Genomic DNA, 20,004 nt, shown 5'->3' with positions numbered 1-20,004 from the left:
AAAAAAAGACTTTATAGAACAAATATGGTTACCAGAGGGGAGGTGGGAGGGAAGATGGGTGAAATAGATAAAAGGAATTAAGAGTATATTTCTCAGGATGCCTGGGTGGCTCAGTGGTTGAGCGTCTGCCTTTGGCTCAGGGAGTGATCTGGGTCTGGGGATCGAGTCCCACATCAGGTTCCCTGCAAGGAACCTGCTTCTCTCTCTGCCTATGTCTCTGCCTGTTTCTCTCTCTCTCTCTCTCTCATGAACAAATATTAAAAAAAAAAAGTATATTTCTCATGATGAGCACTTAGTAGTATACAGAACTGTTGAATCACCAAACTGCACCTGAAAGGAATATTACACTACATTATTTATACTTGAATTTTTTAAGAACAAAAAGAAAATACGAAGGCCAGAAGACACTGGAATAACATCTTTAACTTGCTGTTAAGGACACAACTGTCAACCCAGAATTCTGTATCCAATGAAAATATCCTTCAAGAATGAGGGGGAACTAAGCACATTGTCAAATAAGGAAAAGCTAACAGTTCATCACCAGTAAACCTGCAATAGCAGACATGCTAAAGGACGTTTTTAAAGCTGAAAGGAAAGAATAACAAGATACAAACTTGAATCCTCAGGATGGGATTAAAAGTACCAAAACCCAAGGAGATATTACCTTACACCTGTCAGAATGAATGTTAACAAAAAGAAAATCACAAGCATTATTGTTGAGAAGAATGTAAATTGGTGCAGCCACTAGAAAACACTGTGGAGGTTACTCTGAAAATAAGAAACATCATACGGTCAAGCTATTTAAGTTCTGAGTATTTATTTGAAGGAAATGAAACACTAACTCGAAAAGACATATGCATCCCCAGGGTCCCTGCAGCACTGCTTACAGTAGCCAAGATATGGAAATAACCTGTGTAAATAAATGGATGAATGGGTAAAAAAGACATGGTGGATCTATATACAGTGGAATATTATTCAACCTTAAAGAATGAAATCTTGGCACTTGTGATAACATGGATGGAACTTGAGAGAGCATTATGCTAAGTGAAAATAAACCAGAGAAAGACAAGTACTGTATGATCTCACATTTGGAATCTTAAAAACAAAGCTCATAGCAGCAGCCCGGGTGGCGCAGCAGTTTAATGCCACCTTCAGTCCAGGGTGTGATCCTGGAGACCCAGGATCGAGTCCCACGTCAGGCTCCCTACATGGAGCCTGCGTCTCCCTCTGCCTGTCTCTGCCTCTTTCTCTCTGTCTCTCATGAATAAATAACTAAAATCTTAAAAAAAAAAAAACTCGTAGATACAACAGATTACTAGTTCTATTTTGGTGAGCATTTTGCAGTATATACAAGTACAGAATCATGTTGTATATTGATGATACCTCAATTTTAAAAAGAAACAGGGACGCCCAGGTGGCTCAGCTGTTGAGCGTCTGCCTTTGGCTCAGGGCGTAATCCCGGGGCCCTGGGATCAAGTCCTCCATCAGGCTCCCTGCAGGGAGCCTGCTTCTCCCTCTTCCTGTGTCTCTGCTTCTCTCTCTGTGTCTCTCTCATGAATAAATAAATAAAAATAAAATCTTTAAAAAAATAAAATAAAGCCAACTACATTCAGTATACAAAAGACATTTAAAATAAAAGGAACAGATTCATGCAAAACAAATGGATGGAAAAAGTGATCATGCAAGTTGTAAACATAACATACTTGAGTGGCTATATTAATCTCAAACAATAGATATCAAGATAGAAAATATTACCAGAAAAAAATATTACCAGAGATAAACTGGACACTTCAAAATGATAAAGGGTCAGTTCTATAGGAAAACATAATAACCATAAATGTATATGCACCTAATAACAGAACTTCAAAATAAATGAAGCAAAATTGACAGAGAAGTAGACAATTCTGTAGTCGCATTTGGATATTTTAACACTTTCAGTAATTGAGAGAACATCCAGATTGATAGTGTCTGGATTATCTGTTTTTACTGTTATTTCAGTCACCTTACCTTAGTTAAATATTCATAAAATACTACACCCTAAGTGGGTAGAATATATATTAAGTACATCATATCCTGGGGACACCGAAATTATTCAGCAAATTTACAAGACCTGAAATCATACAGAATATATTCTGTAGCCACAGTGGAATCAAATCAGAACTCAGTAACAGTAATGTATCTAGATAAATGCCAAGTATTTGGAAATTGAACAGTCCACTTCTGAATAATCCCTGGTTCAGATAATAAAACAATCCCACTTAGAATTGCACCAAAAACCATATCTAGGAGTAAACTTAACCAAAGAGGTGAAGGACCTGTCAGTTAATATACTCTGAATACTATAAAACACTAGTGAAAGAAATCAAGACGACACAAGGAAATGGAAAGTCATTCTGTGCTCATGGACTAGAAGAACAAGTATTGTTAAAATGTCTACACTACCCAAGGCAATCTACAGATTTAATGCAGTCTCTATCAAAATATCAACAGCATTTTTCACAGAACAAACAATCCTAAAATCTGTATGGGATGAAAGAAGATCCTGAATAGCCAAAGCAGTCTTGAAAAAGGAAGAACTAGATGTGTCATGATTCCAGATTTCAATTATAAAGTGATAGTATTAAAACAGTATGGTGTTGGAATAAAAATGACACATAGGTCAGTAGAATAGAGCAGAAAACCTAGAAATAAACCCACAACTGTATGTTCAGTTAATCTTCAACAAAGGAGGAATGAAAATACAATGGGAAAAAGTCTCTTCAACAAATGGTGTTGGGGAAATTGGACAACCACATGTCAAAGAATGAAACTGAACACTTTCTTTCACTATACACAAAAATCGACTCAAAATGAATTAAAGACCTGAAACTATAAAAATCCTTGAAGAGAGCACATGTTAGTAATCCTTCTGACATCATCAATAGTCATCCGTAGAAACATTTTTCTAGGTATGTTTCCTGAGGGTAGGGAAATAAACTATTGGGGCTACATTAAAATAAAAAGTTTCTGCACAGCAAAGGAAACAATCAGTAAAACTAAAAGGCAACCTACAGAATTAAAGAAGATATTTGCAAATGGCATGTCTGATAAAGGGTTAGTATCCAAAATATATAAGAACCTGACACAACTCAGTACCCAAAACAACAAATAATGTAATTTAAAAATGAGCAGAAGACACAAACATTTCTCCAGAGATGACATACAGATGACCAACAGGTACATGAAAAGATATTCAGTATCACTCATCATCAGGGAAATGCAAATCCAACCGACAATGAGGTATCATCTTACCACCTGTCAGAATGACTAAAATCAAAAACACAAAAACAAGCGTTGGTGAGGATGTGGAGAAAAAGGAACCCTCCTGCCCTGTTGGTGGGAATGCAAACTGTTGTGGCCACTATGGAAAAAAATATGGAGGTTCCTCTAAAAAAGAAAAATAGAACTACCCTGTGATCCAAGAATTGCACTATTGGATATTTATCCATAAAATACAAAAACACTAATTTAAAAGGACACATGCACCCTATGTTTATAGCAGGATTGTCTACAAATAGCCAAACTGTGGAAGTACCCCAGGTGTCCCTCAGTAGATGAATGGATAAAGGAGATGGGGTACATACATACAGTGGGATATTATTCAGCTATAAAAAATGAAATCGGGTAGCCCTGGTGGCTCAGCGGTTTAGCGCTGCCTTCAGCCCAGGGTGTGATCCTGGAGACCTGGGATCGAGTCCCATGTCAGGCTCCCTGCATGGATCCTGCTTCTCCCTCTGCCTGTGTCTCTGCCTCTCTCTGGGTGTCTCTCATGAATAAATAAAATCTTAAAAAAAAAATGAAATCTTGCCATTTGCAACAACATGGAAAGAACTAAATAGGGGCAGCCCGGGTGGCTCAGCGGTTTAGCGCCGCCTTCAGCCCAGGGCCTGATCCCAGACATCCGGGATCAAGTCCCATGTCAGGTTCCCTGCATGGAGCCTGCTTCTCCCTCTGTGTCTCTGCCTCTCTCTCTCATGAATAAATAAACAAAATCTTAAAAAAAAAATAGTATAGTGCTGAATAAAATAAGCCAGTCAGAGAAAGACAGATACATATTATCTCACTCATATGTGGAATTTTAAAAACAAAACAAATGAGCAGAGGGAAAAAAGAGACAAACTAAGAAACAGACACTTAAGAATAGAGAACAAACTGATGGTGAGCAGAGGGGAGGTGAGTGGGGATTAAAGAGTACAGTTACAAGGATGAAAAAAATAGGGATCCCTGGGTGGCGCAGTGGTTTGGCGCCTGCCTTTGGCCCAGGGCGTGATCCTGGAGACCCGGGATCGAATCCCATGTCGGGCTCCCGGTGCATGGGGCTTGCTTCTCCCTCTGCCTGTGTCTCTGCCTCTCTCTCTCTCTCTCTCTGTGACTATCATAAGTAAATAAAAATTAAAAAAAAAAAGAGCAAGAAAATTAGGAAATGGAGAAAAATTAACAGCCAAAAGTTGGTTGAGAAAATTAACAAAATTTCCCACTAACTGGAATAATCAAGAAGAGAAAGAACACACAAATAACCAATATTAGGAATGAAAGAGGTATTGTCATGATAAATCTTACAGATATTAAAGGGATAATTTTAAGGTGTGAATTTTTACACTAATAAATTTGACAACTTAAATGCCTTAAAAACTATCCAAACTGACAAGATAAAGCAACCACATGAGAAGCCCTGTATTAATTCATCAAAATTTACTATTAGAGATCTTCCCACAAAGCAAATTCTTGACCCAAATGGGTTCACTGAAGACTTCTATCAAACATTCAAGGCAAAAATAATACCAGTCTTACAAAATTGTATCAAAAGATAGAGGCAGAGGCAGGGAGGGTGCCTGGCTGTCTCAGTCTGTAGAGCATATGACTCTTGATCCTCCGGGTCGTGAGTACAAGCCCCACGTTGGGCATGGAGCCTACTTTTAAAAAAAAAAAAAAAAGGAATGGAAACACTTTGCAACTGATTTGGTGAAACCATTATTATCCTGATATCTAAACCTGATAAAGACAATACCAGAAGCAAATTACAGTCCATTATCTTCATGAACATAGATGCAGAGATACTTGATTGAATAGTACATAGAAAAAATACTGTTTCATAAGTTAGAGTTTTTCCCCAAAAATGTAAGGTCAGTTTTGCAACAGGAAAATCAAGAATTACAGTCTCCATACCCAATTAAAGGAGAACAAACATTATTTCAGTAGATGCAGAAAAAGCATTTGACAAAACTCAACATTCACCCATTAAAAAAAAAAAAAAAAAAAAAACACAACAAACCAGGGATAGAAGGGAACTTATTTTAAAAAGGGCATCTACAACTTGACGGGATGAGCACTGGGTGTTATTCTGTATGTTGGTAAATTGAACACCAATAAAAATTAATTTATTAAAAAAAAGGCATCTACAAAAACTTACAACTGATAAAAATGGTGAAGTATTGAATACATTCTCAAGATTGGAAACAAGGGAAAGGTACCACCTCTATTGAATACTGTATCGGCTGTCCTGGCATTGCAATCAAGCAAGAGAAAAAAGGTACAAAGAATAGAAAACAAGATTTTTTCTATTTGCAGATGACACAATATTTTAATATGGAAAGCTCTAAGGAGTATACAAAACAATAGCACTTATTTAATAAGGATTTGATTTAGCAACGTCCTAAGACACAAAAATAAATAGTATTTTTGTACTAGCCTAAAACAATTGGAAAATGAAAGTAAAAACCTAATCCCATTTACATAGCAATAAAGTTCAGGAACAGATTTTTTTTTTAGATTTATTTATTTATTTATTTATTTATTTATTTATTTATTTATTTATTTTATTTATTTATTTGAGACACAGAGAGGCAGAGACACAGGCAGAGGGAGAAGCAGGCTCCATGCAGGGAGCCTGATGTGGGACTCGATCCCGGGTCTCCAGGATCACATCCTAGGCTAGGCTGAAGGCAGGGGCTAAACCGCTGAGCCACCCGGGCTACCCTAGGAACAGACTTAATAAAAAGTCTAGTTCTTTACACTGAAAACCACAAAATATTGCTGAGAAATTAAAAAAAAAAACACTTGAAAATACGTAGAGATATACTAAGTCTACAGATTGAAAGGCTCATCTTTATGGTAGTTTTCTCCAGATTGATGTACATATCAGTGCAATTCCAATAAAAATCCCAGCGGGGTTGTTTTGTTTGGGAGAGGGTTTTTGTTGTTGTTTTGGTAGAAATTGACAAACTGATTCTAAAATTTATATGGAAAGGTGAAGGACCTTCAATAAGCAAAGCAGACTTGAAAAAGTTGGAAATTTTACACTGTTTGTCTTTAGAACTTAATCAAGCCAATATGGTATTAGCATTAAGATGTCAGATGCATGGATGGAAAAGAATAATATAGAGGTCCCAGAAATAGACCACATCTCTATAATCAGTGGGGAAAGGAAAAATTTTTCAGCCTGTGGTATTGGAATACTTAGATAGCTCTGTCCAACAAAAGATGAACCACAACTTCTACCTCATGCCAGAGGAATATCATTTCACAGTGGATCACAGACCTAAATACAAAACCTAAAACCATAAAGCTTTTAAAGAAAAACATAGGAGAATATCCTTGGTCATTTAGAAGTGGATACATACTTCATAGTTACAGAAAACCACCATAAAAAGAAAACTTGGAAAATGAGAATCAAAATCCAGAAATTATGCTCATCTAAACACAACAAGCCACACTGGAAGAAAATATCCACAAATCCTGTCTGACAAACAGCCATATTCAGGATATATAAGAAACCATAGCTCAGTAATAAAAAGATAAACCACCTAATTTAGAATGGCCAATTTTTTAAAGATTTTATTTAACAGAGAATAAGCACAAGCAGGGAGAGTGGCAGGCAGAGGAAGAGGGAGAAGCAGGCTCCCACTGAGCAAGGATCACAATGTGGGGCTCAATCCCAGGACCCTGGGAGCATGACCTGAGCAGAAGGCAGATGCTCAACCAGCTGAACCACCCAGGTGCCCCCATGGCCAAATATTTGGACACTTCACAAAAGGAGATGTAGGAACAGTCAATAAGTCTATGAAAAGTGCTGAACATCATTAGTCATCAGGGAAATACACATTAGAACCACAGTGAAACACTACTATACACCACTAGAGTGGCTAGAAGTTTAAAAGACAACCTATGTTCATGAAGCTGTGGAGCATCTGGGATTCATTCTGTAATAGGTGTGTAAAACACTACAACCTCTTTGGGAAGCAGTTTAGCAGGAGAGGGGTGTATGTGTATGTGATCAAATACACATAAAATTTAACAATTTTGATGATCATGTGTTTTGTTTTCCTTCATTGTTTTAACATGGTGTATCATATCAACTGATTTTAGATGCTGAACCATCCTCGCGTTACTGGACTAAATCCCAGTTAGTCACAGCACATGATCCTTTAATATGCTGCTGGATTCTGTTTGCTATTTTGTTGAGGATTTTTCCATCAGTATTCATAAGGGATATCGATCTGTGGTTTTCTTGTCCTGTCTTTGTCAAGCTTTGGTATTGGTAATGCTGACCTCATAGGTTGAGTTAGGAAGTGTCCTCTTCAATTTTTTTGGAAGAGTTTAAGAAGGATTGGTGTTAATTCTGTTTAAGAGGTTGGTAGAATTCACCAGTGAAGCTGTCTGGTCCTGGGCATTTCTTTGTTGGGAAGTTTTTAATTACTGAGTTGAACATCTTTACTAGTTATAGGTCTACTCAGATTCTCATTTCTTCACAATTCAGTCTTAGTAGGTTGTAGGTTTCTAAGAATGTTAATTTCATCTAGGTTCTCCATGTTGTTGAGGTACAACTGTTCATGGCACCCCCTTATAATCCTTTTATTTCTGTAAAATGGGTAGTAATGTCCCTACTTTTTTATTTTGTTCTTTTGTCCCACTATTACTTCTGCTTTTAATAATTTGAATCTTCTCTTTTCCTCATCTGTCTAGTAATGATTTTTTAGTTGTGTTGAACTTTCAGAGAACTTTTGGTTTTATTGATTTTTCTCTGTATTTCTATTCTCTATTGTACTCTGTTCTAGTCTGTTATTTCTGCTAGCTTTAAGTTAGGTTATTGAGAGTTTTCTTTTTAATGTAAGTACTTAGAGCCATAAATTTCCCTGTCAGCCCTACTTTTATTTCATCCCATTACTTTCTAGATGTTATGTTTTCATTTCCATTTGCCTCAGGGTTTTTTATAATTTTCCTTGTGATTTCTTCTTTGGCCTGTTGGTTGTTTAAGAGTGCATTGTTTAATTCCCACATACTTGTGAATTTTCCAGGTTACTTCTATTGATTTCCAGTTTCATTCCAAGTAGAATAAGTACTTTGTATGATTCTAATCTTTAAAATGTTTATTAAGACTTGTTTTGTGGCCTAACATATATTTTATCTTGGAGAATGTTCCACTTGTGCTTAAGAAAAATTACATACCCTAAGTGTTGTTAGATGAAGGTCCTCTTAATGTCTGTGAGGTCCCATTGGTTTTTATTGTTCAAGTTCTCGATCTCATATTGATCTGTTTTATCCATTATTGAAAGTGTGGTATTGAAATCTCCAACGGTTATAGAAGTGTCCATTTCTCCCTCCAGTTCTGTCAGTGTTTTCTTCATGTATTTTGGAACTCTGATGATTGGTTTATATAAGCTTATAATTGTTGTGTCTTCTTGGTAAATTAACCTGTTTATCAATATATAATGTCCTTCTCTGTGCCTGTTTTTGACTTAAAGGTTTATTTTGTCTGATAGCACAACCATCTCAGCTCTCTGTTGGTTATTTGCATGGAATATCTTTTTCCATCCTTTTAACCTATTTGTGTCTTGATATCTGATAGAAAATCTTTTGTAGGGGCACCTGGGTGGCTCAATTGATTGAGCCTCTGCCTTTGGCTCAGGTCATGGTCCCAAGGTCCTGGGATCTGGCCCTGCATCAGACTCCCTTCTCTGCAAGGAGTCTGCTTCTCCTTCTCCCTCTGCTGCTCCCCCTGCTTGTGCTCTGTTAAAATCTTAAAAAAAAAGAAAAAAGTATTTTATAGGCAGAGTATAGTTCGATAGGGCTTTTGTCCATTCTGCTAGCTATGCCTTTTGATTGGGGAGTTTAATCCACTTACATTTAAAATAATTACTGATGAGGAAGGACTTACTTTTGCCATTTTACTTGTTTTCGTGTGTCTTAAAGCTTTTTTGGTCCCTCATTTTCTTTCCTTACTGCCTGCTGTTTTGTTTGATATTTTTGTAGTGGCACATTTGATTCCTTCTGTGTTTTTTTTAAGATTTTATTTATTTATTCCTGAGAGACGGAGAGAGAGAGAGAGAGGCAGAGACACAGAAGGAGGGAGAAGCAGGCTCCATGCCGGGAACCCAACACGGGACTCGATCCCGGGACTCCAGGGTCGCACTCCGGCCCAAAGGCAGGTGCTAAACCACTGAGCCACCCAGGGATCCCCTGCATGTCTTTTAGATCCTGTAGAAAGTGGAATTACAAATCAAAATTTGTAACAGTAATATTGCTTTTTATATTTGCCTGTGTGATTATCTCTACTGGAGATTTTTACAGCTTCATATGACTTGGAGTTACTGTCTGGCTTCTTTTCACTTCAACCTGACAAGTTCCCTCTGGCATTTCCTTTAAGGCAGATCCAATGCTAATGAGTCTTCCCCACTTAGTGTTTATCTGAGAGTGCTGTCATTTCTCCTTCATTTTTGAAGAACAGTTTTCCTAGATAAAGAATCTCAGTTGACAGGTTTGTCCTTTAGCACTTCACATCATTTCTTTCCCTGCCTACCAGCCTCCAAGGCTTCTCCTAAGAAATCAGCTGAGCATCCTACAGAGAATTTCTTGTAAGAAGTCACTTTTCTCTTGCTGCTTTTATCATTTTGTTTTGTTTTGTTTTTGGCTTTTGACAGTTTGGTTATAATGTGTCACAATATGGTTCTTTTGGAGTTTACCATATTTGGAGTCCTTTAGTTTCTTGGTTTTATAGATTTAGGTCTTTTTTCAGATAGCCTCTGCTCCTTTTCATCTTGACTGGACTCTGATAATGCATATATTGGTCCATTTGATAATGTCCTGTAAGTCCTTTAGGCTCTTGTCATTTTTCTTTCTCCTTCTCAGACTTGATCATTTCAAATGTCCTTTCTTCAGATTTGTTTTGTTTTGTTTTCTTCCACCTGCTCATATTTCCTATTGAATCTCTCTAGTGGATTTTTCAAATCTTTTTTTTTGTATTTTTCAGCTCTGGAATTTGCTTGGGTCCTTTTTATGATTTCTCTTGTTGCTATTCTTATTTGGTTCATATATCATTTTCCTGATTTCCTTTAGCCCTTTGTCCATGTTTTCCTTTTGCTCTTTGAGCATATTTAAGATGGTTGTTGTAAAGTCATTAATAAATCCAGTGCCTGCTTCTTCAGGGATGGCTTCTGCTAGCTTATTTTCTTTTCTTTCTTTTTTTTTTTTTAATAGGCTGCTTTCCTCTGTTTCTTCGGCTTTGTGTTGAAAATTGGATATGGTGCAGTAGGGGGGAACCCATCTCACAGTCTTTGCTCTGGGGCAGGGGAACCCACACTGCAGTCTGCAGTTTGCTCTGCGCTGGAGAAGTTTCACTAATGAGCCAGGCACTCCAAGCCCTGGGCTTAGCCCCACATGAAAGCTGAAGTTCCCTTCAGGTCGTTTCTGTACATCTTGCCTAGGCCCATGTGTGGTCCACTCATTTCCACTGTATGTACTGCTGCTTTTGAATGTGTAACATCTGTGTCTTCTCCCAGCTTGTCCTTGCGGCCTCACCCGGCCTACTGGAGGTCTCCACCGATAATCTCTTGCCCCTGGCGTCTATGTGTCAGTCAACTACACACACCTTTCCCAAGCACTAGCCATTGCTTTTGCATGAGAGAGCAAAGCTAGGGGAAACAGACCAGTCCTTTGGGCAGCCACCAGACAGGTTAGAATTTTGTAAATAAGATCAGCTCTCCTCCCTCCAGTTCAAGGGAAGCAGCTAGAAACAGGGCTGCCGCTTCCTGACCAAGATTGTGCCAGGGACCTGGTGGGGCGAGGGTGATGCCATGATACTTTATACCATTTTGAATTTGGCTTTTTAAAAACATTAGAGAGCATGAGTAGGGGGAGTGGCTGAGGGAGAGGGAGAAGCAGTCTCCTCACTGAGCAGGGAGCCCAACGCGGGACTCAATCCCAGGACTGTAGGATCATGACCTGAGCCAAAGGCAGACACCTGACTGAGCCACTCAGGCTCCCTTTGAATGTGGCTTTTCTTGACTGGCTTTTTCTGTAACTTTTGACTCTTTTCCAGAGTTCCCATTAGGTTATTTTAGCCAGCATGGTGGTGACTGATGAAGGCTTGGAACATTTAAAGCCATTAAGTCAGTTTCTTTTGTATACAGCTGGTCAGGTGGGGCCCCTATAATAGGTGTCCATTCCTCCCAGCCACCTGTGTTGAGTATCTTAGTTAGCAAGAGTGCGTAGGCATGAAGACAAGGTGAAATGGTGTCTCTGCCTTCTGAGTGGAAGTAGGGCGTGAGCACCAGACATCTGTCATGTTGTACTTTGGAGCACAGTGCTGACAGCTGTCCCATGGACCAGGTCCCAGAAAGGAAGCTTCTACCGGCCTGGAGCGCTCACAGGTGTCCTAGGTGGGGGCTTGGGCCACAGATAATCTCATCAGGGAACACAAGGGCCCGGAACATTCTGTGCACCTGCCACATTGGGCCCAAGAGAACTCGGAGTATGAGGGTCCTCCCTGACCCCCAGCAAGTCGGCTGCTTCTGTGCACATCGGAAAGGGCAGCACAGACCAAAAAGACCCTGGAGCCTGAGCGAGCTTCTGCCAGGAGAGCCCCCGCCCCGGAACACAGCTCCCTGAGGCTACCTGAGGCCCTCAGCGGGAGATTGCCCCTCTCCAGGATAGCCCCCTTCCTGCGCTGTGGGGTGCCGCCCTTCTCGGGCCTGGGCCTATGGTCGTCCGGGGCCTCTGCAGCCCAGGCCCATCGGGGACAGCAGCCACCAGCGGGCTGGTACAGAGGCAGCAGCTCCTGGCCTCAACTTGCCCCCGGGATGGGTCCAAGGGGAGGAGTGGCTAGGGTGCAGAGGGCTCTCGGACCCGCCCTTCCACAGCACTGCTGGCGGCCGACGGCACCTGCTGCACCCCTGGCGTCCCCCGACAGGCCCTGCCGCCTCCTCCATGCTATCTGTCCCAGGTGCCAGGGGAGCCCCAGAGGGAAGGCTCTCCCCTCCAGGGGGGGTGGGAGCACCGCGCCTCCCCCCCCCCTTCTGTATGAGCTGCTGATGGAGCCTTGGGCCACCTCCCTGACCCTGCTCTCCCGCCCTCTGGTCACCCGCCCCCGTGTGAACCTCTGACCCTCACGGGCACCCGTCCGGCTCCAGAAGCCCCTGCTTCCCTGTGGACCTCCCCTCACGCTTTTCTCCAGGACACTTCAGTGAAAGCAAGACCTGATTTACAAAAACTAGCTCCCTTATCTCTTTCAAGATAAACCTACCTTTTTCCCAGATCTTTATTTTCATTTTTTGGCAAATCTCTCTGGAATCCTGAAGCTGTTCTGAAATAGTCTGACTAGGCATAAAAATTGCTCAGCTCAGAGGTTTGTTTTTCTTGTTTTACCTCAAGGCTCTCAAGGGTGTTCAGAACTTTTCAAATAAAATAATTGGTCTAAGGTGAGCAGCAGCCACTAGATCCTTCTTTAGGAAGGGGGGGTTTCTTTGTCACCTTTGCAGACCCAGCACCGGGGCTGGAAACACCTTTTTGGTGGAAGGATGGCTGGTTGGGGACTGGCAGCCAAGCACATCACAGGCCAAGTAGGCTCTTACTGAGGAGCTTCAGCCAGAAACTTCTAGGTTTGGAAAACAAGGGTGGGATAGGGCCATCGTCAGGCCCTCCTGGTGCAAGGCTGCCCCACCCTGGGGACACCTAGTCGTGGCCCAGCTGGATCTCTGGCTGGTATGATGGTCAGCTTCTCCCCACCGGCTCTTGGGGCTGCTCTGTGAGCACAGCCAGGCCCCAGAGTCTCAATTTGGGCATTTTCTGCTTTACAGACTGATGAGGAGAAGCGGCAGGACTTACCTGTGGTGATGCCAGTTTTTGACAGAAACACCTGCAGCATCCCCAAATCCCAGATCTCCTTCATCGACTACTTCATCACCGACATGTTCGACGCTTGGGACGGTAAGCGCTCCTACAGTGTCGCCCTCAGAAGCAAACGGGGAGCTGCGTGCTAGGGACTGGATAGTGCAGCTGCTTCTAGAACAGACTCTTAGGGAGGATTGAGAAGGACTGAGCCTTCCCTGAGGACACCCGGGGCCTAGGTGTTCTTCCCGCCAGCCCCCTTCCCTGCTCACTGCCTCAGCCAACCCCCCTCCATCTGCTTCCTGCAGCCTGTTCCCCACCTGCTGTGAGGAGGGTGGAAGTGAAGCCCCTGGGGAGTCAGGAGAGCCAGTCAGGGCTGGGGGCAGAGGGGGCTCACTCCCTTCCTGACCCCCCCCCCCCCCGCCTCACACACACACAGGAACAGATTCACTCCCTTTTACTCCCTTTTCTGAGTGGTCAGAAAAGGGGCAATGGGGGGGAGGGGCAGCCGCTGGGCCAAAGCAGAGTGGACCTGAGTGGAGTGAACCCGGGGTCGGGGTGCAGCAGGATGCGAGTCCCTGCTCCCCCCCCCCCCCTTTCTTCAAATGGCCCAACCACCTCCTCTGCAGCTGGGAAGGAGCTCACAGCCCTGTCTCTTCCTCCAGCCTTTGTAGACCTGCCTGAGTTAATGCAGCATCTTGACAACAACTTTAAATACTGGAAAGGACTGGATGAGATGAAGCTGCGGAGCCTCCGGCCGCCCCCCGAATAGTGCCGCCCGCTGCCTGGGCCCTGAAGCTTCATCCCTCCCCTCATCTGGAATTCCTGAGGGCAGCTGAGTCCCTCGGTCCTTTCAGTATTAGGCAGAATGGTGCCCAGGTCTTCAGAGCCTGTGAAAGCACATGGGGACAACACTGCCCTTCTGGAGCCATCATCTGATGCCATTGCCACCAAGTGCGACTTAGTCTGCCACACTCCGCCTGTGGCTCTTCAGAGAGTCACAGGGGAACCGGTTTGCGCTAGCTTTCCTTGTAACGAGCTCAAGAGTGACCCTCCAAAGGACACTGATGGATTTCCTGCCAGTCTTGTTGCAAACAATTTCTCTCAACTGTGTCCAGCACTTAGCAACAGCTCATGGCAATCGGAGCTTTAGCAACTTTTTCACATCATAGAAGGTGCAATCACTCACTTTGGAACACTACTGAAAGTGACTTCTCTTTTGAAACTGAGTAGCAAATGAAAAATGCAAAGAAATTTTGAAGTTAATTATTAAATACAAAGAAATTTTGAAGTTAATATCAACTATTAAAATGTTTTATTTATTTTATTAGAAGTTCAATATTTTCTATGAATTTTGAAATACTTCAAAGCCAAAGCCAACTTTAAATGCCATGACCAAATTTACATGATTCATACTCATTAAATATGTATTACTTGGTATACAGACTTATTTTCATAACGCCAATTAAAACTATAAAATGACACATTTTTATTGCACTACAGAAATATTTGTGTATGTTAAACTCTTTTCTGATTGACGCTAATTGGGAAAAGCCGTCTTGGGGCAGGGGGTGGGGTCTGAGTCTGAAACGCTCACGAAGAGCTGCTCCTCTGTATAGAAAGCAGAGCTCTGGAACTGCTTGATGGGCTTTGCAGGCACCTCCCCATAGTCAATGAAATTAAGACCTAACACATTTTTCCTAAAATTTTATAATTGAATTCCCAAAACTCTGCCTTATTTTATAGTGTTTCTACAAGATATTCCCTCCCAAAGAAGAAAAATGGAATATTTAGTGAGCTGACATTTTATAACCAGTCTGTTTTCATCTGAGGTGGGAATCTTTGATTCCAGAAATTTATAAAGGTTCTGTATCTTCACGTTTTGAATAAATGTAGTACCATAAAAAAAATGACACATGATGACATGTCAGAGTGCTTGTCATTTTATTTTAAAGTTGTATTTTTTTCCCAGATAAAAATGAAATTAAACTATTTGTTTTTAAGAAATCATGTGTCACCTTTTCTTTGGAGTTTTCTAATACTTAAAATATTTCATTTCTTCTCCCTTTAAATAAAATACCTTTCTTTATATTACAGAAAAGATTAATAGTTAAATGACATTTTCAATGTCACAAAAGGACAGGTGAATCTGGTGAAAACTTCTCAGCCCTTGGTACCCATTTGAGGCTGTCAGGGCTGGCTCCTCAAAAATCCCTTTTTCTAAGGAAACAAAAGCCCCTTTTCCTTTGAGAAGACATTTGACCAACATTGGTAATTGTGGACCAAGGTGGAAGAAAGCCCTCTCGTCTCCTCTCCCCAGGGTGCCAGGAAAGAACAGGAAATGACTCCCATGACTAATTCAACCATCATGAAGCAGGGAGAGCAGTGCCTGCGATGTCTAGAATCTGCACTGCCCAGAACACCCAATAATCTGGAAGAGACTTTAAGAGGAGAATGCCTACAATGTTTGAGGAGAGAAAAGCAATAGAAACCATAAGATAAACCAAGATAATTTAAGAAATAGATAGATTGGGAAAAGAACCAAATAGACATTCTAGATACGAAGAATATAGTCATTGAAACAAACAGGAAACTTCACAGGTTTAACAGAAAGCCAGACATAACTAAAGAAAGTAGTAGTAAATTGGAAGACCTGAAGTTGCTCCCCATGCAGCACAGAGGTTTTAAATTGAAGCAAAGTTGGGGCATCTGGGTGGTTAGGTTGGCAAAGTGTTTGCCTTGGCTTAGATTATAGTCTCAGGGTCCTGGGATCAAAGCCCCCATCGGGCTCCCTGCTCAATCCCCTGTTCGTGTTCTCGTTCTCTCATTAGCAGAGAGGCTAATCACAGACAGCTAGTCTGGCTACTGGGCCCACCTGCCAGTGAGGCCACAGCAGCATCAGGTTTCCCAACAGCACGTGGGCCAAACCCAGCATAGTGAACCCACAGCAGTCTAAGCACACCACTGCGCCCAGCTGGGCTGAAGGCAAATATGGCTGAGCCATATCAGTAGGGCACACAAAGCCCTACAGGAGATACCCCAGAGCACCCAGTCACCAGAACAATTATACTAGAAGGCACTGCAGGACCTCTTTACACGAGCCACTACTTTCAGACCAGGAGACATAGGTGGCCTCCCTAATACATAGGAAGAGATGTAGAGAGTTAGATAAAATGAAAAAGCCAAGGATTGTGTCTCAAATGAAAGAACAGAACAAATCCCAGCAAAAGAGCTAAATAAACTGGAGATAAGCAACAGACTTGATAAAGAATTCAAAGTAATGGTCATAAAGATACTCAGTGGACCTGAGAAGAATGGATGAACTCCATGAGAACTTCAACAAAGATAGAAAATATTAAGAAGAACCAGTCAGAGAAGAAGAACTTAATAACTGAAATAGGGGTGCCTGGGTGGCTCAGTGGTTGAGCATCTGCCTTTGGCTCAGGTCCTGATCCCAGCATCCTGGGATCAAGTCCTGCATCAGGTTCCCTGCAGGAAGCCTGCTTCTCCCTTTGCCTATGTCTCTGCCTTTCTCTGTGTCTCTCATGAATAAATAAAATCTTTTAAAAATTAAAATAAAAATAAAATAATAACTGAAATACACTGGAGGGAATCAACAGCAAATTAGAGGTCACAGAAGAATAGTTCAGCAACCTGGAGGACAAAGTAATTGAAAGCAACCAAGCTAAATAGCAAAGAGAAAAAAAGGACTAAAAAAATAGAATAGGTGAAGGCAACTCAGCAACACTATCAAGTGTGGTAACATTTGTATTCCAGGGATCCCAGGAGGAAAGAAGGGGACAGAAAATTTATTTGAAGAAACAGCTAAAAACTAAGGAGGGTAATAGACATCCAGGTCCAGGAAGCACAGAGAGCCCCAAACAAGATGAAGCCAAGGAGATCTACATCAAGACATGTAACTAAAATGGCAAATGTAATGATAGAATTTGAAAGAAACAAGAGAAAAGAAAACAGTTACATACAAGGGAAATCCTATAAGGTTATCAGCTGATTTTTCAGCAGAAACTTTGCAGGCCAAAAGAAAGTGGCATGATATATTCACAGTGCTGAAAGGAAACCTGCAACCAAGAATACTCTACCCAGCAAGGTTAGCATTCAGAATTGAAGAGTCTCCCAGCCAAACAAAAGCCAAAGGAGCTCATTACCACTAACCTGGCCTTATAAGAAATCTTAAAGGGAATTCTTTGTTAAGAAAAGGCCATAACTAGAAAAGAATTACAAAAGGAAAAAAATTGAATAGTGAAAGCAAATATAGAGATAGATTAATCATTTCTAAAGCCAGTTAGGAGGTTAAAATCAGGGGGATCCCTGGGTGGCTCAGCGGTTTGGCGCCTGCCTTTGGCCCAGAGCGTGATCCTGGAGTCCCAGGATCGAGTCCACGTCAGGCTCCTGGCATGGAGCCTGCTTCTCTCTCCTCCTGTGCCTGTGCCTCTCTTTCTCTCTCTACATCTATCATGAATAAATAAATAAATCTTTAAAAAAAAAAGGTTAAAATCACAAAAGTAGTAAAATCAATTATATCTTTAAAAAAAAATCAGTCAGGGGATACACAACCTAAAAAAATATGACATATAAATAAAATGGAGACCGGGAAGTAAAAATTCAGGCCTTTTAAAATGTGTTCTAACTTAAGCAACTTAATATATTTCGCTATATATTTAAGATGTTATATATGAATCTAATGGTAATCACAAATCAAAAACCTTTAATAGATATACACAAAAAAAAGAAAACGGATCCCAAGCATAACACTAAAGGAAACCATCAAACCACAAGGAAAGAGAGAAAGAGAAGGAAGAGAGAAAAATAAAAAACTAGAAAACAATGAACAAAATGGCATTAAGTACATACCCATCAATAATTACTTTAAATGCAAATGATCTAAATGCTCCATTCAAAAGACATCCGGTGGGGGTGTCTGGGTGGCTCAGTTGATTGAGTGTCTGACTCTTGATTTCAGCTCAGGTCATGAACTTGTTGTTGTGAGATCCGGTCTGGCATCAGGCTCTGCACTTCGCCTGGGGTCTGCTTGGGATTCTCTCCTTCCTTCTCCCTCAGCCCTTCCCCCTAACTTGCATGGGCTATATATACATATGTGTGTGTGTGTGAGTGTGTGAGTGTGTGTATTTTGTATAAATATATAAATATATATGTAAATAAATAAATAAAAATTGTAAAAACCAAAAGATTTAACTGATTAAAAAACCCACAAAACCCATCTATATGCTGCTTATAAGAAACTCACTTTGGACCTAAAAACACATAAAGACTGACAGGAAAGGACTGTAAAAACATATGATACAAATGGAAGTAAAAAAAGGGGGGGTGGCAAGACATTTATCCAACAAAATAAGACTTTAAAACAAAGACTGTAATAAGAGACAAAGGCACTATGATACAGGGATCCATCCATCAAGAGAGAAATTAGAAAAATCTATGCACCTGGGTACCCAGGTGGTTCAGCAGTTTAGCGCCGCCTTCAGTCCAGGGCCTGATCCTGGAGACCCAGGATCAAGTCCCATGTCGGGCTCCCTGCATGGAGCCTGCTTCTCCCTCTGCCTGTGTCTCTGCCTCTCTCTCAATCTCTCTCTCTCTCTCATGAATAAATAAATCTTAAAAAAAAAAATCTATGCACCCAACATAGGAGCACCCACATACATAAAGCAAATATTAACAGACGTGAAAGGAGAAACTGACAGTAATATAATGATAGTAGGGGGCTCTAACACCCTCTTCCATCCATGGATAGATCATTCAGACAGAAAAATCAACAAGGAAACAGATACTTATTTGGTCAGAGGACCTAATAGGTATTCATAGAACATTCTGTCCAAAAACAGCAGAATACACATTCTTTTCCATTGCACATGGAACATTCTCCAGGACAGATCATGTTAGGCTACAAAACAAATCTCAATAAATTTAAGGAGACTGAAATCCTATCAAGCATTTTTTCCAACCACAATACTATAAAACTAGAAATCAATTACAAGAAAAAATTTGGAAAAAACACAATACATGGAGGCTAAACAACACAATACAAAACAACGAATGAGTCAACCATGAAATCAAAGAGGAAATAAAAAAGATACATGAAGACAAATGAAAATGCAATGATCCAAAATCTTTGAAATACAGCAAAACAGTTCTAAGAGAACTTTACAGCAATACAGTTCTAAGAGAACTCTACCTCAAGAAACAAGAAATATCTCAAACAACCTAAACTTACACCTAAGGGAGCCAGCAAAAGAAAAGCTACCATAAGGAAGGAAATAATAAAAATTAGAACATAAATAAATGAAATAGAGATTTTAAAAAAATGAAACCAAGAGGTAGTTCTTTGAAAAGATAAACAAAATTGGCAAGCCTTAAGCCAGATTAGTCAAGAAAAAAATAGAACACTCAAATAAATAGAATCAGATATAAAGGAGAAGAAATAACTGATATTACAGAAACACAAAGAATTATAAGACAGTTTATGAAAGCTACATACCAACAATTTGGACAACTCAGGAGAAATGGATAAATCTTTTGAAATAAAATCTTCCAATACTGAATCAGGAAAAACCAGAAAATGTGAACAGACCAATTACTAGTAGTGAACCAAATCAGTAATCAAAAAACCCCAAACAGAAGTCCAGGCCCAGGCAACTTCACTGGTGAATTCTACCAAATATTTAAAGAGGGGTAATGCCTATTTCTTCTGAAACTATTTCAAAAAGTAGAAGAGGAAGGAAAGCTTCCTTTTTTTTTTTTTTTTTTAAGATTTTATTCATGGATCCCTGGGTGGCTCAGTGGTTTAGCACCTGCCTTTGGCCCAGGGCATGATCCTGGAGTCCTGGG

The 20,004-nt window shown here is 40.8% G+C and overlaps 1 protein-coding gene across 3 annotated transcripts in view; it reads left to right on the top strand.

Moving 5' to 3' along the window:
- The window catches only part of PDE8A (phosphodiesterase 8A), a 152,004-nt gene extending 136,863 nt beyond the window's left edge, over positions 1-15,141 (top strand). For all 3 annotated transcript variants that reach the window (XM_055326230.1, XM_055326229.1, XM_055326231.1), the window contains 2 exons: positions 13,110-13,239; positions 13,806-15,141. In XM_055326230.1, coding sequence (XP_055182205.1) covers positions 13,110-13,239; positions 13,806-13,912 — 237 coding nt within the window. In that variant the 3' untranslated portion in view covers positions 13,913-15,141. The remainder of the gene's footprint in view (positions 1-13,109; positions 13,240-13,805) is intronic.
- Positions 15,142-20,004: the final 4,863 nt, after the last annotated feature.

This window comes from Nyctereutes procyonoides, unplaced genomic scaffold (genome assembly GCF_905146905.1).
Source record: "Nyctereutes procyonoides isolate TBG_1078 unplaced genomic scaffold, NYPRO_anot_genome, whole genome shotgun sequence".
NCBI classification, from domain to species: Eukaryota; Metazoa; Chordata; class Mammalia; order Carnivora; family Canidae; genus Nyctereutes; species Nyctereutes procyonoides.
This window is presented reverse-complemented; position numbering and strand designations above follow the sequence as displayed.